The sequence below is a fragment of the Megascapheus bottae genome, chromosome 2 (genome assembly GCF_031878675.1).
Source record: "Megascapheus bottae isolate mThoBot1 chromosome 2, mThoBot2.hap1, whole genome shotgun sequence".
Lineage (NCBI taxonomy): Eukaryota > Metazoa > Chordata > Mammalia > Rodentia > Geomyidae > Megascapheus > Megascapheus bottae.
In genome coordinates this window covers 92,282,590-92,299,530 of record NC_143510.1, presented here as the reverse complement: position 1 = coordinate 92,299,530, position 16,941 = coordinate 92,282,590, and the positions used below count along the sequence as shown (strand labels likewise).

The 16,941-nt window shown below is 43.5% G+C and overlaps 1 protein-coding gene across 2 annotated transcripts in view; it reads right to left on the bottom strand.

Moving 5' to 3' along the window:
- Mei1 (meiotic double-stranded break formation protein 1) overlaps positions 1 to 16,941 on the bottom strand; it is a 69,074-nt gene that overhangs the window by 4,177 nt on the left and 47,956 nt on the right. For both annotated transcript variants that reach the window (XM_090328817.1, XM_090328818.1), the window contains exons 20-24: positions 15,784 to 16,059; positions 9,184 to 9,349; positions 7,569 to 7,673; positions 3,924 to 4,034; positions 3,478 to 3,638 (exon numbers count right to left, since the gene is read on the bottom strand). In XM_090328817.1, coding sequence (XP_090184943.1) covers positions 3,478 to 3,638; positions 3,924 to 4,034; positions 7,569 to 7,673; positions 9,184 to 9,349; positions 15,784 to 16,059 — 819 coding nt within the window. The remainder of the gene's footprint in view (positions 1 to 3,477; positions 3,639 to 3,923; positions 4,035 to 7,568; positions 7,674 to 9,183; positions 9,350 to 15,783; positions 16,060 to 16,941) is intronic.

Below are 16,941 nucleotides of genomic sequence, written 5' to 3'. Positions count from 1 at the left end.
TCCTCCACCAGGGAGCCTCCCCAAGCCTTTCCCATCTTTGCTTGAGACTCTGGCTGTACTCACATTAATTCACCTAACTGGAGTCAGATAGACAAAATCAGAAATCCTGCCTCTGTCATGTGGCACATCATTGTACCTCCCTCAGCCTGCCTCCCTTTCTTCATCTAGGAAATTAAAAGAATATCACCTGTTTTGACTTCCATCAGAGCTATTGTGGGGGACAGCTGAGCATCAGCATCAGTAAACATGTATCTGATATCAAACAACATCTAGCAAAGGAGCTAGCAAAGGTGGCAAGTTCAAAGCTGTGTCTTCCCTGATCTCTTCAACCAGTAGCGGCCCCCACTTTGTCACAGGCTGGATTAAGCACTTCCTTAAAATTCTCTAGGGCCGAGAGTTTGGCCTAGTGGTAGAGTGCTTGCCTATCATTCACGAAGACCCAGGTTTGATTCCTTGGTACCACATATGTAGAAAAAGCTGGAAATGGTGCTGTGGCTCATGTAGTAGAGCTCAATCCTTGAGAAAGTGCAAGGACAGTGCTCAGGCCTCGAGTTCAAGTTCCAGGAATGGGAAAAAAATTCTCTTCTGACTGATAGAAGAATCAGATTCTAAGCAAAAGAGCCAACTTTTAAAAGAGGTAGAGATATCATAAGATGTGAATAACAGAGGAAACTGTGTACAAGACTATATGGGAACTTTCTGCTATTTGCTTACCTTTTCTATAAATCTCAAATTTTCTGAAAAATGTTAAAAAATAAGCCAGGATCAGACCTTAGGAGGCTGAGATCAGAGGATCACAATTCAAAGGCAGCCAAGGCAGGAAAGTCTATGAGACTCTTATCACCAATTAACTATCCAAAAAACTAGAAGTAGAGCCCAAGCTCAAGTTTAGGGTGGTAACCTTAGGCAAAAAAAGCTCAGAGACAGCACCTAGTCTGAGTTCAAGCCCTAGGACTGACACTGGCATACACACACACATACACACACACAATGTATTAGAGCCAGGCACAGTGGCTCACGCCTATAATCCTAGCTACTCAGGAGGCTGAGATCTGAGGATCGAGGTTCAAAGCCACCTTGGGCACTAAAAAGTCCGTGAGAATTATCTCCAATTAACCACTAGAAAACCGGGAGTGGCTCTGTGGCTCAAAGCATAGAGTGATAGCCTTGAGCTGAAGAGCTCAGGGACAGCGCCCAGGCCCAGAATTTAAGCCCCACGACCAAAAAAATAATAAAAACAATAACAATAGTAAATAGTAATAGAAGTGATGAATTTGATCAAAGTACATTATATGCATGCAAGAACATAATGAAACACCTTTGTACAATTAATATATGGTAATAAAAGGAAAAACAAATGAATACATTTTAAACTGTATGGAGATATGAAATAGTCACAAATATTGTGGCTCAAGTGGTACAATGCCAATTTTAAGCAGAACAGCTAAGGGAGAACACCCTGGCCCTGAGTTCAAGCCCCAATTGTAGCACACACACACACACACACACACACACACACACACACACACACAAAAATGGTTAGCTATAAGCTGGGGTCAGGACACAGCCAATGTCAGGATGGAGATTTCTGCTTGGGCAGGTCACTGCAAAAATATTGGTGGGCCCAGCATCTTCATACAGAAAAGCAGGGCAAGTTTCTGCTGCAAATCAACCACAAACAACTACCTACAGAGTCTTTTACAGCACAGATCTGCTATAGGAGCCCAAGGTCAAAAATATCTTAATTTCTACATGCACATCACTAGACTGGCACAATGCTGTGGACAATATAACACTATTGTAGAAGCTAGAGGATGGTCCAGAGGAACAGAAGAGATTCCTAAAGTCATCTATAGGGGAGCTCATGAAGAGAGCTCATGTCACTGTGATGACAAGGTCCTATGGGATAGGAGAAAAGGAGGTGTTCTGTCCACTGGATATGTCTACTGCTATTCTGTTTCCTGTATCACCTTCTCCAACAATAGCAATGACAGCTAATCACATGTGACACTTCATAGCTTGCCACTAGGCACTTTAAGGTTATAAGTTAGGTCCTGCCTGTCTAATCTGATCTATTTCTACATCCTCATATTTAGCCATATAGAGCACCTCTGTGCTTTTCAGATTATATACCCCAGGTCCTAAATTTGTGCAGGCTCTGTGACTTTGCACATACTTGGCTCTAGTGCCTTTCCTACTGTCTTTGTTGGATAAAATCTTACTGTTTGAACTGTTTAGAATGGGGGCTGGGTGTATGGCCTAGTGGTTGAGTACTTGCCTCTGCTTCCTTCCATTGGCTGAAATAGAATCCAGGAAGCCCTGGTTTCTATTCTTCAGTACCACATACACAGAAAAAGCCAGAAGTGTTGCTGTGGCTCAAGTGGTAAAGCACTAGTCTTAAGAAAGCCCACAAACAGTGCCCAGGCCTTGAGTTCAAGCAAAAGGCAGCTTAAACTATAAGTTCTCTAAGGGTAGGGCAAATGCCGCATTCATTTTTTATTCCTCTATGACAAAATATAGCCTGGCATGTAGGTGAGCTGTGTGTTTTAAAAAGATTTAGTTGGTTGTGGTGGCACATGCCTATAATCTAGCATTGGGAGGCTAAGGCACAAAGATCAAGAGTTCAAGGCCAGCCTGGGCTACATAGTGAGACTATGTATTAAAAACCCCCAAAACAGGGCCAGGAGTTTGGCCTAGTGGTTGAGTGCTTGCCTAGCATGCACAAAGACCCAGGTTGAATTTCTTGGTACCACATACATAGGAAAAGCTAGAAGTGTGCTGTGGCTCAAGTGGTACAGTTCTAGCTTTGAGAAAGCCCAAGGACGATGCTCAGGCCCTCAATACAAGCCCCAGGACCAAAAAACAAAACAAAACAAAACCCAAAGGATTAATTTAAAACAACATAACAGGGGCCAGGAGTTTGGCCTAGTGGTAGAGTGCTCACCTAGCATGCACGAAGACCCAGGTTCAATTCCTTGGTACCACATACATAGAAAAAAGCCAGAAAGGGGGTGGGGGAGAGGGTAATGGAGACCAAGACATGTGAAAGGGTATCAATGTATGTGAATTAATATACCCTCTATCTGGCAAATATCATGTAACCCTTTTATTAATTACAGTAAAAAATATCAAAAGAATATAAAAAAATAAAAATTAAAAAAAAAAAAGAAAGAAAAAGAAAAAAGCCAGAAGTGGTGCTGAGACTCAAGTGGTAGAGTGCTAGCCTTGAGAAAGTCCAAGGACAGTGCTCAGGCCCTGAGCTCAAGGCCCAGCACTGGCAAAAAAAAAAAAAACAAAACATGACAACAACCTTAGATGTTTTCCTCACTTTGTAAAGAAAACTAATATTTAAAATAAATACCTCACCGTGGTTACATAGCCAATATGTCACAAAGCTGGGGTCAGAACTCATGAATTTTTGTTATCATTTCCTTGAATGCTGTCTCCTGCCCCAAAACCATGGAGCTAGAGACCAACCTTTAAACTGCCGTTGTGCTGCTGGGTAGAGAAGGAAGCAGTGAGAAGCCAAGCAGAGCAGAGCAATGCGTTTCTGGTAGAGTCCATCTCTGTCCAGGTAAGTGCCAACATCTTTTCCAGAAGCTCTATCAGGTCTGTGCAGCTCAGGAGCACAGCAGCAGCTACAGAGGAAGGGTATGGTAAGGGCCACATAGTTACACAGAAACTCTAGCTTAGGGATTGCATTTGCAATTGGCAGAGCTTCAAGCATACAAAAAAAACCCACAAAGAATCAGCATGAGGCCCTAAGGGTCCCGGCATCACCAGAACTAAAGGTTCTGATAGCCTCACATGAACCCCTGCTGATTTTGTTTGTTTTGTTTTTTACAGATGAAACAATTGAAGGAAATAAGGGCTTCTAACATTGCTCATTATTCTCTTCACTGTGTCTGTCTGAGCCCCTATACCTCTTTTCTGACTGCTGGGCCTAGTCTGATGAAGGCTCCAGTACAAGAAGTTGAAGGAAGGCTGCAGGATGTCCACGTCAGAGGGGCTGCACTTCCCACACAGTTTGCTTACTGCAAGAAATCAGAGTTCCCAGGTGACCTATGGCACAGCAGTCTACAGTTTAACCAGCATACCAGCATTCACACTTCTCACAGATGAAGGCCTACACCTGGTGAATTTCAAATGTCAGTCTTGGAAAGCATGCACAAATTAAGTGTTCCTGATATTGCAGCTGGAAGGAAGCACCATGCTAACTCGAGGACACATTCATACTCTCCCATATGATTTAACCACATAAGTAGCCCACAGAATCACAGCAACCAGAACAAACAGTAATTGTTGCAAAGCAAAGTGATTTAAGCTGGTCAAGGGCATATGCCACCATAGACTTCAGGATACAAGGGGCCTCAGAAGTCATCTGCCACCTTAGCAGGAGTCTCTGGACCAACCAGCCTCCCAAAGGAATTCTGTGATAATGGTGACAGACAAGCAGTTCCCTGTCTTGGCCATATTATATTCCCCACCCATTTCTTTTCTTCCTTCCTTCCTTCTTTCTTTCCTTCCTTTCTTCCTTCCTTCCTTTCTCTCTCTTTTTTTTAAGACAACATAACACTACATAGCACAAGCTACCCTTGAATTTGGAATCCTCATACCTAAGTCTTGTTACTGCCAGGATTATGGGAATGTTCCATTATACCCAGTAGCCATATTATCTTTCTTTTACCACCTCCTACAGGCTAGTTCTTTTACTCTCATTCAATAACCAAGATTCAGCTCAGGCCAATATTCCTAGCACTTAGGAGGATGAGGCGGGTCAATCCTAAGTTTAAAGCCAGTCTTGGCTATATAGAAACCTTCCTGTCTCAAAAGCAAAAGACAGGCATGGTGGTTTATGCCTATAATTCCAGCAACTCAGGAGGGAAATATCAGAATTATGAGCCTAGCCCAGCCTGGGAAAAGGTTAGCAAGATGCTATTTCAACCAGTAAGCCAAGCATGGTGATATCCCCTTACAATCTCAGCTATTGGGAAGTCTAGATAGGACGATGGTGGTTCAAGGCAGTCCCCAAGCAAAAACTCAAGACTTTGAAAAACTAAAACAAACACAAAAAAAGGGTTAGTGGTATGGTGAAAGTGCCACAATTCCTGGAGGCAAGTTCAAAGCTCTGTATTCAAAACCTAGTACTGCCAAAAAATAAAAAAAGATTTAGGTCAAAGTTTAAGCTCCCAGTGAAATTCCTATAGCTTCTCTAGATTAGATGGCTCTTGTGCATCCCTCCGCCCACACACAACAGAGCAGTTATGACACTGAAGAGCAGACAGCAACAGAATATTTCCCTCTCCAGGGAATTGCCATTCTATCATCACAATATAAAACCTATTCAAGGCTCTTTGGCAGCCACATCACATGGAACTGATTTGCCTTGTGGTCAGCTAGACAAGCAGGTTTCCCCTCCCCCTTCCAACATTTTTACACCTTAAGTAAAGTCCTTTCCTCCCAGTGCTTTCAAATACGGGGACTCCAGAATTGTGTGTAAAGGGCTAGAAACGTGACCTAGTGGTAGAGTGCTTGCCTAGAATGCATGAAGACCTGGGTTCGATTTCTCGGTACCACATACAAAAAAAAAAAAAAAAAAGCCACAGTAGTGCTGTGGCACTGGTAACAGAGATTACAAAGATTGACCCAGCCTGTGAACATTCTCTCATAGCTTTTTCTACTCAAGGCTGGTTCTCTACTACTTGAGCCTCAGCTCTACTTCTGACTTTTTGGTGTTTAGTTGAAGATAAGAGTTTCATGGATGGGGGTGGGGGGGAGGAAGATGGGGACCAAGACATGTGAAAGGGTATCAATGTATGGGAATTAATGCACCATCTATCTGGCAAATATCATGTAACCCTTCTATTAATTACAATAAAAAATATATGAAAAAAGAAAAAAAAGTTTCATGGACTTTCCTGCTAAGGCTGGCTTCAAAACCTCTGTCCTAACTGGGTGCCGGTGGCTCACGCCTGTAATCCTAGCTATTCAGGAGGCTGAGATCTGAGGATCACGGTTCAAAGCCAGCCTGGGCACTAAAGTCTGTGAGACTCTTATCTCCAATTAACCACTAGAAAACCAGAAGTGGTGTTGTGGCTCGAGTGCTAGAGCACTAGCTTTGAGCTAAAGAGCTCAAAGACAACACCCAGGCCTCCCCCCAACTAAAAAAAAAAACCTCAATTCTCAGCCTCCTGAGTAGCTAATATTACAGGCATGGTCCACTGGCACCAGCTTGTCAGAAGCTCTTCCAGGTTGATTTTCTCATATACAGATCTCTCTCCAGTTTGGCATCAACCTTGGACTGACAGTAATAATCAGCACTGAGCAAAGGCAGGGTATGTAAAAGTCCCCAGGGGCCAGGAGTTCGGCCTAGTGGTAGAGTGCTTGCCTAGCATGCACGAGGACCCGGGTTCAATTCCTCGGTACCACATACATAGAAAAAAGCTGGAAGTGGTGCTGAGGCTCAAGTGGTAGAGCTCTAGCCTTGAGAAAGTCCAAGGACAGTGCTTAGGCCCTGAGCTCAAGCCCAGGACTGGCAAAAAAAAAAAAAAAAAAAAGTCCCCAGAGGTCCTCTCTGAACCTGATACTGATCCTTTAAGGTTTGGACTTTAGGTGGGGAAAGCTACTCCTTCTCATCTGTGGCCAAAGAACCTAAGTGCATACATTCTGAAGATATGTCATTTGTCCTTGTCCTTTCAGTCTTCCCTCAATCATTCTTTCTACAGGAACTACTTATGAAGTAGGGACTACATTTGATAGGCAATGAAAGGTTCCAGTGAGGTCTGGGGTGTGGGAAGAGAACATTGTGGTCAACTGGGTCAGCAGTGAGATGAGGTAGAAAACTGTCCTGGTGGTAGGAAACACGAAATGATATGGGCAGTATCCACTGAAGCATTATGTATGGTCATTCTATGTCTACCAGATTACATATTCCTATCTGAACCCTACAGATAGGAAATAATGTTATCTCTGAGCAATCTAGGTTTGAAACAGGCCAAGTTACTACCTAACACCACACAGAGACTAAGCTAACATACAAAAGACCTTTTGGACTCCATGGCTTCTGCCTGTCACACTCTGATTTTTTTTTCTTTCTTTTTTTTGGGGGGGGGGTGGGTGGGACATGGGGCTTGAAATCTGGACTTGGGCATTATCCCTGAACTCTTCAGCTCAAGGCTAACGACCTACCCCTTGAGCCATAGTCCTACTTCCCATTTCTTTAGTGATTAATTGGAGATAAGAGTCTCTAGGTCTTTAGTACCTAGGCTGGCTTTGAACTGCAATCGTCATCTCAGCCTCCTGAGTAGGTAGGATTATAAGCGTGAGCCGCTATGCATGGCTGAACACAGAGTCTGATCCTGAGGAGTTGTTATGGGGAGTGCTTTCAAATACTCAGTGGCAACAAGCAAAGGAAGTCTTAGGAGGTCTCTCAGCCTTTGGGGACAAAATGATCCCTATCTTCTTCCAAAAGGGTAAAAGAACAGAAGAAGGAGAAACACTATTAGGACTGAGTTCTACCACACATTAACTCTGGGCCTTTGGGCACTATCAGAAGAAAACCAAAATACCTTGGTGAAGAAGTTTCATGGCCATACTGTCCAGTTCTTGTTTTGAATCGTTCCTTAGCTGTACCAAAGACAGGAGGTTCAGCAGCAAGGGCAAGTTCTCTGAGACTGTAAAAAACAGGATGACTAGTCAGGAAGTCTGAACTCAGAACTCCAAAAGACACTGCTTCCTGCAATGAATAAGGAACATTGAGTTCTCTATCTCCAAAGGGATGGGATTGTTTATTAGAATTTACCCATCTCATATCTTGTTCCTTCTTTGTAGAATACAGAATTGTTACCTGATACACTGAACACAAACTCCAGATTGTTATCAGGAATTCTTTTTTCCTAGTAAGTCCATTGAAAATCACAGTGTTTAGTGGGTCATGCCTGAAGTCTATTACTTGGGAGAAAGAAGCAACCAGATTGAGAGTTTGACTCCAACCTAGATAAAGTTAGCTAGAATCTATCTCAAACAAAATACAATCAAAATGGCTGAGATCCAGTTAACTCCAGGTATAGAGTACTTGCCTAGAAAGTATGAGGGTCCTGGATTTAATCTCCAGTATCATGGAAAAACTACTCACACAAAACAAGAATTCTTAGACCTATTGTTCAGTTAAGAAATTGAGGGGCCAGGAGTTTGGCCTAGTGGAAGAGTGCTTGTCTAGCATGCACGAAGACCCAGGTTTGAGTCCTTGGTACCACATACATAGAAAAAAACAGAACTAGTGCTGTGGTTCAAGTGGTAGAACTCTAGCCTTAAGAAAGCCCAAGGACAGTGCCCAGGCCCTGAGTTCATGCCCCAGAACTGGCAAAAAAAAAATTCTGTTGTTTAAAAGCCACCATCTACAATATTGCTACAGCTAGAAAATACTAAGACACAAGGCCAGAATCTAAGTATGAATCTGGTGCCTAGTGTCTTTTTACCACACATATCCCTATATCTTATGGTTTGTTTGTTGTTTGGTTGGTTTTTGGTGATCACAAGGCCTGGGTTCTGTCCTTCAGCTCTTTTTCTCAAGGTTAGTGTTTTACCACTTTGAGCTACAGCTCCACTTCTGGGTTTTTTTTAGTGGTTAACAGGAGTCTCATCTACTTTTCTTCTTTGGCTGGCTTCAAACCATGATCCTCAGATCTCATTCTCCTGAATAGCTAAGACATGGTTTCTTTGATTCCTAGACTTCCACTCCAGATTTGGAGTGGAATCCCACTGGGAATCTCTGACACATTACAGATCCAGTTCCCTCCCAGGACCTTGCTAACTCCTGAACCTCCCCCAGATTTTCACTTTCTTCCTACTGGTGACAAATAGCTCTGAGCACATGCTATTTAGGATGGCACTATGCACAAATACATCATATACACCCATTTATGTAAAATTCTCTCTCTCTCTCTCTCTATCTCTCTCTCTCTCTCTCTCTCTCTCTCTCTCACACACACACACACACACACACACACACACACACACACACACACACACACACACAACTGAGTATGTTATATCACATTTGCCTGACTTTTGTTTTGCAGCACAATCCTTAATTCTCCCAGAGCAGACCTCACCAGGGGAGAGCTGCCCACTCATGTCGCTGGCCTTCAGGTCAGAACATACCCAAGGTCCCTGTAGACTGACCTCCTGAAGGGAGGACCACATCCTCCACCAGCAGGTGTTGCAGGATGAGCAGGAAGTGGCCACGGATGAGACTGCCCACATGGATATCTTCATTCTTCTTCAGGAAGGTCTTCAGGACAATCAATACCTTGTGGGCTATGTCTACTGGGCTAGAATAGATAAGGTCCTGAGCAGGGGAGAAAGAAGCCAGAATTCAGAGGGTATCAGAGTCTGGGTCAGGAAAAAAAGTAAGGAAGAGAGGAACAGGGAAAGTGTTCATGACAATGGTGTCCCAGAAACAAGTAAGCACCTACTTACTCAGAACCTATTTTGTACCTAAGGCTCTGTCAGGAGTACAGACTCCTCACATCTGAGTAAGCAGTTCTACCGTCATCCCAAACTAGATTTAATGGAGGTTGAGACAGATTATAGGATTTGCCTAATGTCACATGAGTAGTGTGTTACACAAAGGATATGAATGTATGTCTCTGGACGCCAAGCCCCAACTCTTCCTACTTTCCAAGATGCCTTCTTCTTGCAAAAGAAAATATTAGGGTCAAGAAGAGGCTGTTTTCAAGACAGGGAATCTGACTGTGCCTGAAGGGAAAAAAGGAGAGAGAATGGAGATGTCATAGGCAAGGGAAAGGATAGGCTGGGACAGATTCAGGGCATAGAAAGGAAAGTGAGGGCCAAGTTAGGCCCCTTCTCTGCCGTGTTGTCTGCCTGTCCCTGCCCTGAGCTATTAAAGGATTTGTGTTCAGAAAATGGGAAAGGACATTGGTTTTGGTTTTGCTATCAGAGTTATTTTAATGAGCGTATGTTAACGGCAAAACCAGTCAGAAGCTGTACCAGTGCCTATATTACTGATAGCTCCTGGCACCTACCAGCTCAAACAAGCCAATTCTTTTGGACAAGCTAATGTGTTAGGCCAGTTAGGACTGAATGTCATGAATCCAAGGTCACACACAGATTTCCTCTCTCCAGGGAGGACAAATCCTGACACAGAGACCTTACTACAGGGCAAACAAATCCTGATATGCTAACCACTGGGCAGTAGGGAAGGATAGGAATACAGAGGTATCTGGCTTAGCTCTTTACAAACTTCCACAGATTTCAAAGAAACAAAAATACTGATAGCAACTGTGCAGGGCTTAATAATGCCAGGTGCTATGCTGTGTTTGTGTAGTAACTGTGCATCTATTTACATGCTGTTTCTTTCTTTTTTTTTTTTTTCTTCTGTACTGGGGCTTGAACTCTGGGCCTGGGCACTGTCCCTGAGCAGTTTTGTTCAAGGCTAGTGCTCTACCACTTGGGCCGCAGCGCCACCTGCAGTCTGCTGGTAGTTAACAGAAGATAAGAATCTCAAGGACTAGGGGGAGGGAAATGGGTACCAAGACATGTGAAAGGGTATCAATGTATGTGAATTAATGCACCTTCTATCTGGCAAATATCATGTAACCCTTTTACTAATTACAATAAAAAATGCAAAAAAAAAGAATCTCAAGGACTTTTGTGCCTAGGCTGGCCTGAACCTCAATTCTCAGATCTCAGCCTTCTGAGTAGCTATGATTACAAGCATGAAGCGCCAGCGCCCAGCATCTGTCTAATTTTTATTTTTATTTTTGCAAGTCCTGGGGCTTGAACTCAGGGCTTGAGCATAGTCTTTGAGCTTTCTCAAGATTAGTGGCATCTGTCTAATTTTTATTTTTATTTTTGCAAGTCCTGGGGCTTGAACTCAGGGCTTGAGCATAGTCTTTGAGCTTTCTCAAGATTAGTGCTCTAACACTTAAGCCACAGTGCCACTTCAGGTTTTTCTGTTATGTAGTACTAAGGAATCTAACCAGGGCTTCATGCTACTAGGCAAGCACTCTATCACCAGGCTACACTCACAATAATTACAATAATTTCTCTAGTTATGTATCCTAACAATTTTTTAATGGGGAAACTGAAGCAAATTAATTACTTAGCCTATCAAGAAATTAGTGGAGTTATAAATTTTATTAAACTGTATTAATGAAGGGATGAGATATTCCACCTCTAACACTTTTTATGGATTCAGAAAACATCTCTGGGAAGAGGAGATCACCAAACAGAGGGCTAGAAAAAATTCTGCATAAAGGCTGTGAGTTTGACCTAGTAGTAGAGTACTTGCCGAGCATGCACCAAGACTGGGGTTCGATTCCTCAGTACCACATAGATAGAAAAAAAAAGCCAGAAATGGTGCTGTGGCTCAAGAGGTAGAGCTCTAGCCTTGAGAGAGCCCAAGGACGGCACCCAGGCCCTGAGTTCAAGCCCCAACACTGGCCAAAAGAAAAGTGCATAAATTCAGAACCAGGCACAATGGCACATACCTTCCAAACCAGGCTTGGAAGATTGAGGCAGGAAGATCTTGAATTAAGGCTGGACTGAACTAAACATTCAGGTCAGCCTGGGATTCTTAGGAAGACAGTTTCTCAAAAGACAGTAATCACATCTATATTATCCTATCTAACTCTTACTTCATAGAGTGTGCGGGTGGGAGACTGAGTGATCTGCCTAAGGTCAAGGGGCCCAAGGCCAAACCATTTTCCTGGTTTTACTTCTTCAGTGGCCCTTGCTTGCCTCACTGCCATAGAGCTAGTCCCTCAGAAATCTGAGTTCATTGATCCACAGAAGATATATGCTCACTTTATCAAGGATTATTACCCGTATGGAAACATGTTTCCTTCTTTTCCTACAAGGTCCATTCTGCTACTTTGAATTTCCAGGTTCAGAAGGAAAGATATGAGGCCAGGAGTTTGGCCTAGTGGTAGAGTGTTTGCCTAGCATGCACGAAAACCAGGGTTCAATTCCTCAGTACCACATACATAGTTTTGCTGGATGTGGGCCTGCGAGTTTGGCCTAGTGGTAGAGTGCTTGCCTAGCATGCACGAAGATCTGGGTTGGATTCCTTGATACCACATACATAGAAAAGGCCAGAAGTGGTGCTCAGGTTCAAGTGGTAGAACTCTAGCATTGAGAAAGTCCAAGGACAGTGCTCAAGCCCTGAGCTCAAGCCCAGGACTGGCAAAAAAAAAAAAAAGCTGGAAGTGGTGCTATGGCTCAAATGATAGAGAGTGTTAGCCTTGGGAAGACCCAACAGGAGACACTGTTCAGGCCCTAAGTTCAAGCCCCAGAACTGGTACAAAAAAAAAAAAAAAAAAAAAGGGAAGATACTGTTTAGTCTTTTGGTGGCCGTAGTGGATGCTAGTGGAAAGTGTACCTCCCATCACCTGGGTTAAGTGGGACAGTAGTTGGCAGAACCACATCCCACTCCCGTGTATTTGCTGTTATCCACAGCTGCCCAACCCTCTTAGGACTAGACCTCTTAGGGTGAGTTGGTTAAACCAGGACCAAAGTTCTGTGACATCATTTGTTTTTCACATCTAAACATTCTACAAAAAAGACCACTCATTGATAACAGTAATTAACAGCTCTGTTTTCAGCTGCTAATTGCCCATATCAAAATGAGAAAGTGGTACCAATACCTATTTTTAGAATCCGCCCCCCCCAACCTTTCTCTGGCTAGAAGCTAGGGAGAAAATGGTCTGAATTATATAAGTGAACAAAAACTTGTTCCTTGCTGTTCTTTTTTTTTTAACCAGTGTTGTTTCTAGGGCCAAAAATTGTGAAATTCACTAGCCTTGGGCTCCAATAATGACTTAAAAAAATTTTTTTTGAACTCGGGCCTGGGCACTGTCCTTGGGCTTTCTCAAAGCCAGTACTCTATCACTTGAGCCACAGCACCATTTCCAGCTTTTTCTGTCTATGTGGTCCCAAGGAATTGCACCTAGGGCTTTATACATGCTAGGTAAGCACTCAGTCACTAGGCCAAACTCCTAGCCCAGGAAGGCTTATTTAACTTTATGGTCTTAAACAATTGAAATCTGAGGTGAACATCTTTTTGCAATATTACTTAGTTTATATTAAGATTATATTACTTATAAACAGTGAATTTCATTGATATTAGATGAAGGTTTTTTAAAAATCTGATTCAGAGTCAAGGTTTTATCTGGCTCAGAGTCAGATTAGTACATGATGCCCTACTGTAACTATGTATCGTGAGTGTTCCTACATATTGTCTCCTCCATCCTCATGTTATTTACATTTTTTTTGCCAGTCCTAGGGCTTCAACTCAGGGCCTGAGCACTGTCCTTGGGCTTTCTCAACACCAGAGCTCTGCCACTTGAGCCACAGCACTTCTGGGTTGGTTTTTTTTTGTTTTGTTTTTAAAATGAATTTATTAGAGAATTCTCAGGAAGACAACCACTTTTCATTTGTCATAAAAAAAAGGTCAAGTTTCTTCATGCTGTATAGTAAAGGTAATGTTCGAGAACACAGAGTTATAAGCTTCTTTCTGCTAGTATTCTCTGATAGGATAGCACAGTGTAGTCATTTTTGCAATGCTAGAATAAATTTAAAAAGTCTCTTCTATGTTTTCTTCAAAAAGCGGTAATAACAGGAGATGGCTTAAAAAACCCCTTTTCTTCCTACCTATTCTGTAGTATTAGAACCAGTATTTTTACCATCACAGGCTACAATTTTCACTTTATCCACTTTAATAAGCTCTGTCACCTCTCTGAATTCAACATCATTCAATACAAAAGTCCACACATTATCGCAGAATCTGTATGTATTTAGAGAGCCCTGAAATTGACTCTGTTCCTGACCCTCTGAGCCAATGCTGAATTTATAGTCTTATCAAACTGAAGTAGAACTTGAAGGGCAAGTTGAAGACTGTTTCCCAGCGTGGTATTTCTGTATAACTGATATGCCATGGCTTAGGAGGAAAAAACTTTTCTTCAGGCTTGCATTGATGTTCACTCCCTGCGGGGAAAGGCGATTTCTGCCGCTGATGGCTTAGGAATGGAGGGGGCCAAGAGCCGGGTGAAGGCGCCCCCTTTGCCAACCCCGAAGTCTCCAGCCTTCAGAAGCCGCGGAGCTGGACCGCCGACCCCCCTTTTTTTTTTTTTTTTTTTTTTTTAAATGTATGTGGTATTGAAGGAATGGAACCCGGATCTTCATGCATGCTAAGCAAGCACTTTACCACAAGGCCAAACTACTGGCCTGTTATTTACATTTTACATGGGAGAAAACTGAAGCTCAGAGAAGCCTTCACCTTTCTATACATCTGAATGATATCAAGTCCAGAAGGCAGATCCTTCCTATTAAGATTTAGCCAGGAAGAGAGAAAGTTCCTCTCTGCCCTGTCCAGACCTCCTCCAGGAAGGAAAGATGATGATGATACATATTCAAGTCCAGTTTCCTGAGAACATGAACTCTAAGGATTTTATCTTCTGAGATTTACTTTCTCTTTGGCTTGCTTCTTATAAGTATTTAGTTCCTTTGAAACCAGTTCCCTAGAATAGACTTCATCCAGGATAGATATCCTCCACCTTAACAAGGCCCAAATTGAAAAAGGGAAATTGGAAGTGGCTCATGCCTATATTCCTAGCTACTTAGGAGGCTGAGATCCTCTGATCCTCAGATCATGGTTCAAAGCCAGCCCAGGCATGAAATCCCTGAGACTCTTATCACCAATTAACCACCAGAAAACCAGCCTTGAGCTGGCCAGGCTCAGAGTTCAAGCCCCATGACCAACCAAAAAATAAATAAATAAATAAAACAAAACAAACCAAAAAGCCAAAATAGGGACTTGAGAAAGAGATAATCAGCTCTGTTCTACTTTTATTTATTTATTTATTTTTTTGGCCCCCCTTCTCTTTCTGGCCCCGCTCGCTCCGGCCCCGCTCGCTCCGGCCCCGCTCGCTCCGGCCCGGCTAGGCTCCCCCTCCAGCTCAGGTCCCGCTTGCTCCGGCCCGGCTCGCTCCGGCCCCCCGCTCGCTCGGGCCCCCGCTCGTTCCGGCCCCGCTCGCTCCGGCCCCGCTCGCTCCGGCCCGGCTAGGCCCCCTTTCTAGCTCCGGCCTCGCTGGCTCTGGCTCGGCTCGCTCCCGCACGCTCCGGTCCTGCTCGCTCCGGCCCCGCTCACTCCGGCCACCACTCGGTTGGGCTCTGTTCACTTCAGCTCAGCTCGCTTCTTTCGCTCTCTGTCGCCGTCGCAGTCTTGTCTCTGCCACTTTTCCGGTTTGGTTGTGTCTCGTCTCTGCCACTTCCAGCTTGGTTGTGTATGTGGGATACCGAGGAATCGAACCCGGGTCTTTGTGCATGCTAGTCAAGCACTTTAACCGCTAGGCCAAACTCCCGGGCCCTCTACTTTTATTTTATTTTTAAATTTTACTGATTTATTTTTTTCGTGTCGGTGATTAAACCTAAAACCTTACTCTGGCTCAGCATATGCTTTACCACTAAGCTATATTCCCAGCCCTATAAGCTCTAATTTTACACAGAATTGTAAAAAGGAAATGGTAACTAATACCCATATTTTATAGTTCCAATTCTTGGGGAGCAGAGAGGCACATTCTATCAGTGGCTAGACCTCCATCAGACTTAGTAAAGGGTATGGATTCACAGAAACCAGGCACTCACAAATAGGAAGTATTTCCCACTTACATGAGGATAGCTATAAGTCCAGAAATGCCTCTTGATTTCTGGCTCATGGAGACAGAAGTCTGGGCATCTGTGAATGAATGAGAGGTAACCTACCAGCAAAATGAGCAGAATGCTGGGGCTGCTTCTGAGTATCTGGAACAGGTCTGTGAAGCTGGCAGGAAGGGTAGGCTCTTCAGCAGAAACAACCTCATCCAGTTCCTCATAGCTGCTCTCTTCAAAGGAGAACCAAAGTTCTAGAACACGGTGCCCAAACCTACTCATCAGTTCTGGACATACCAGGAAGAACCTGAGCAGGCTGGGGTGGTGAGTGTAGACCAAGTGCAGGTCTGAGATGGACTCTAAGAATTTTCTGATTGCACTAACCACAGTCTGGAAGCAAAAGAAAAACAGGAGTTAAATGCACTTTGCAGAGACCTCTACCTAACCAAGACACTATTGGGGTAAGTACACTGACATCTCAGGACTAAGTTACTATGTCACCTTACTGGCTTATCCCAAGGCACTCTGGCAGAAAACTTGCATAATGCTACCACAGTATTTTTCAATTAGGGTTGATTTTGTTCCCCACAGGACATTTGGCAAAGTCTAGAAATATTTTTTTTATTTTTACCTTGATTGGGGAGGAATGCTACTGGCATCTAGTGAGGAAAGAGCAGTGATGCTAAATATCCTACAATGCACAGCAACAAAGACGCTCCAGAACAGCAGCCAGGCTCTGAGTTCAAGCCCCAGGACCAGAAGAAAAATGATCTCAGAAATGACTCTTGCCAACCTGTTCATTTCTGAATGGCAGGCTCAAGGCCCAGAAAGAAGCAGTCATTCCCAAGGTTGTACATGAATGTGGATTTTCTTTTGTATAAAGACAATTTACAAGTAGAAAATAAAAAGGCAATGTGCTCAAATATACCAAGCTTATGGGAACATAGCAAGGTAGCCTTCTCTTAAAAGATCCTGTATGAGGCCGGGAGTTTGGCCTAGTGGTAGAGTGCTAGCCTAGCATGCATGAAGACCCGGATTGATTCCTTAGTACCACATACATAGAAAAAAGCCAGAAGTGGTGCTGAGGCTCAAGTGCTAGAGCTCTAGCCTTGAGAAAGTCTAAAGACAGTGCTCAGGTCCTGAGCTCAAGCCCAGGAGTGGCAAAAAGAAAAAAAAAAGACACTGGATGAGGGCGTGGAACATAGCCTAGTGGTAGAATGCTCACCTAGTGCCTAGCATGCATGAAGCCCTAGGTTCCATTCCTTGGTACCA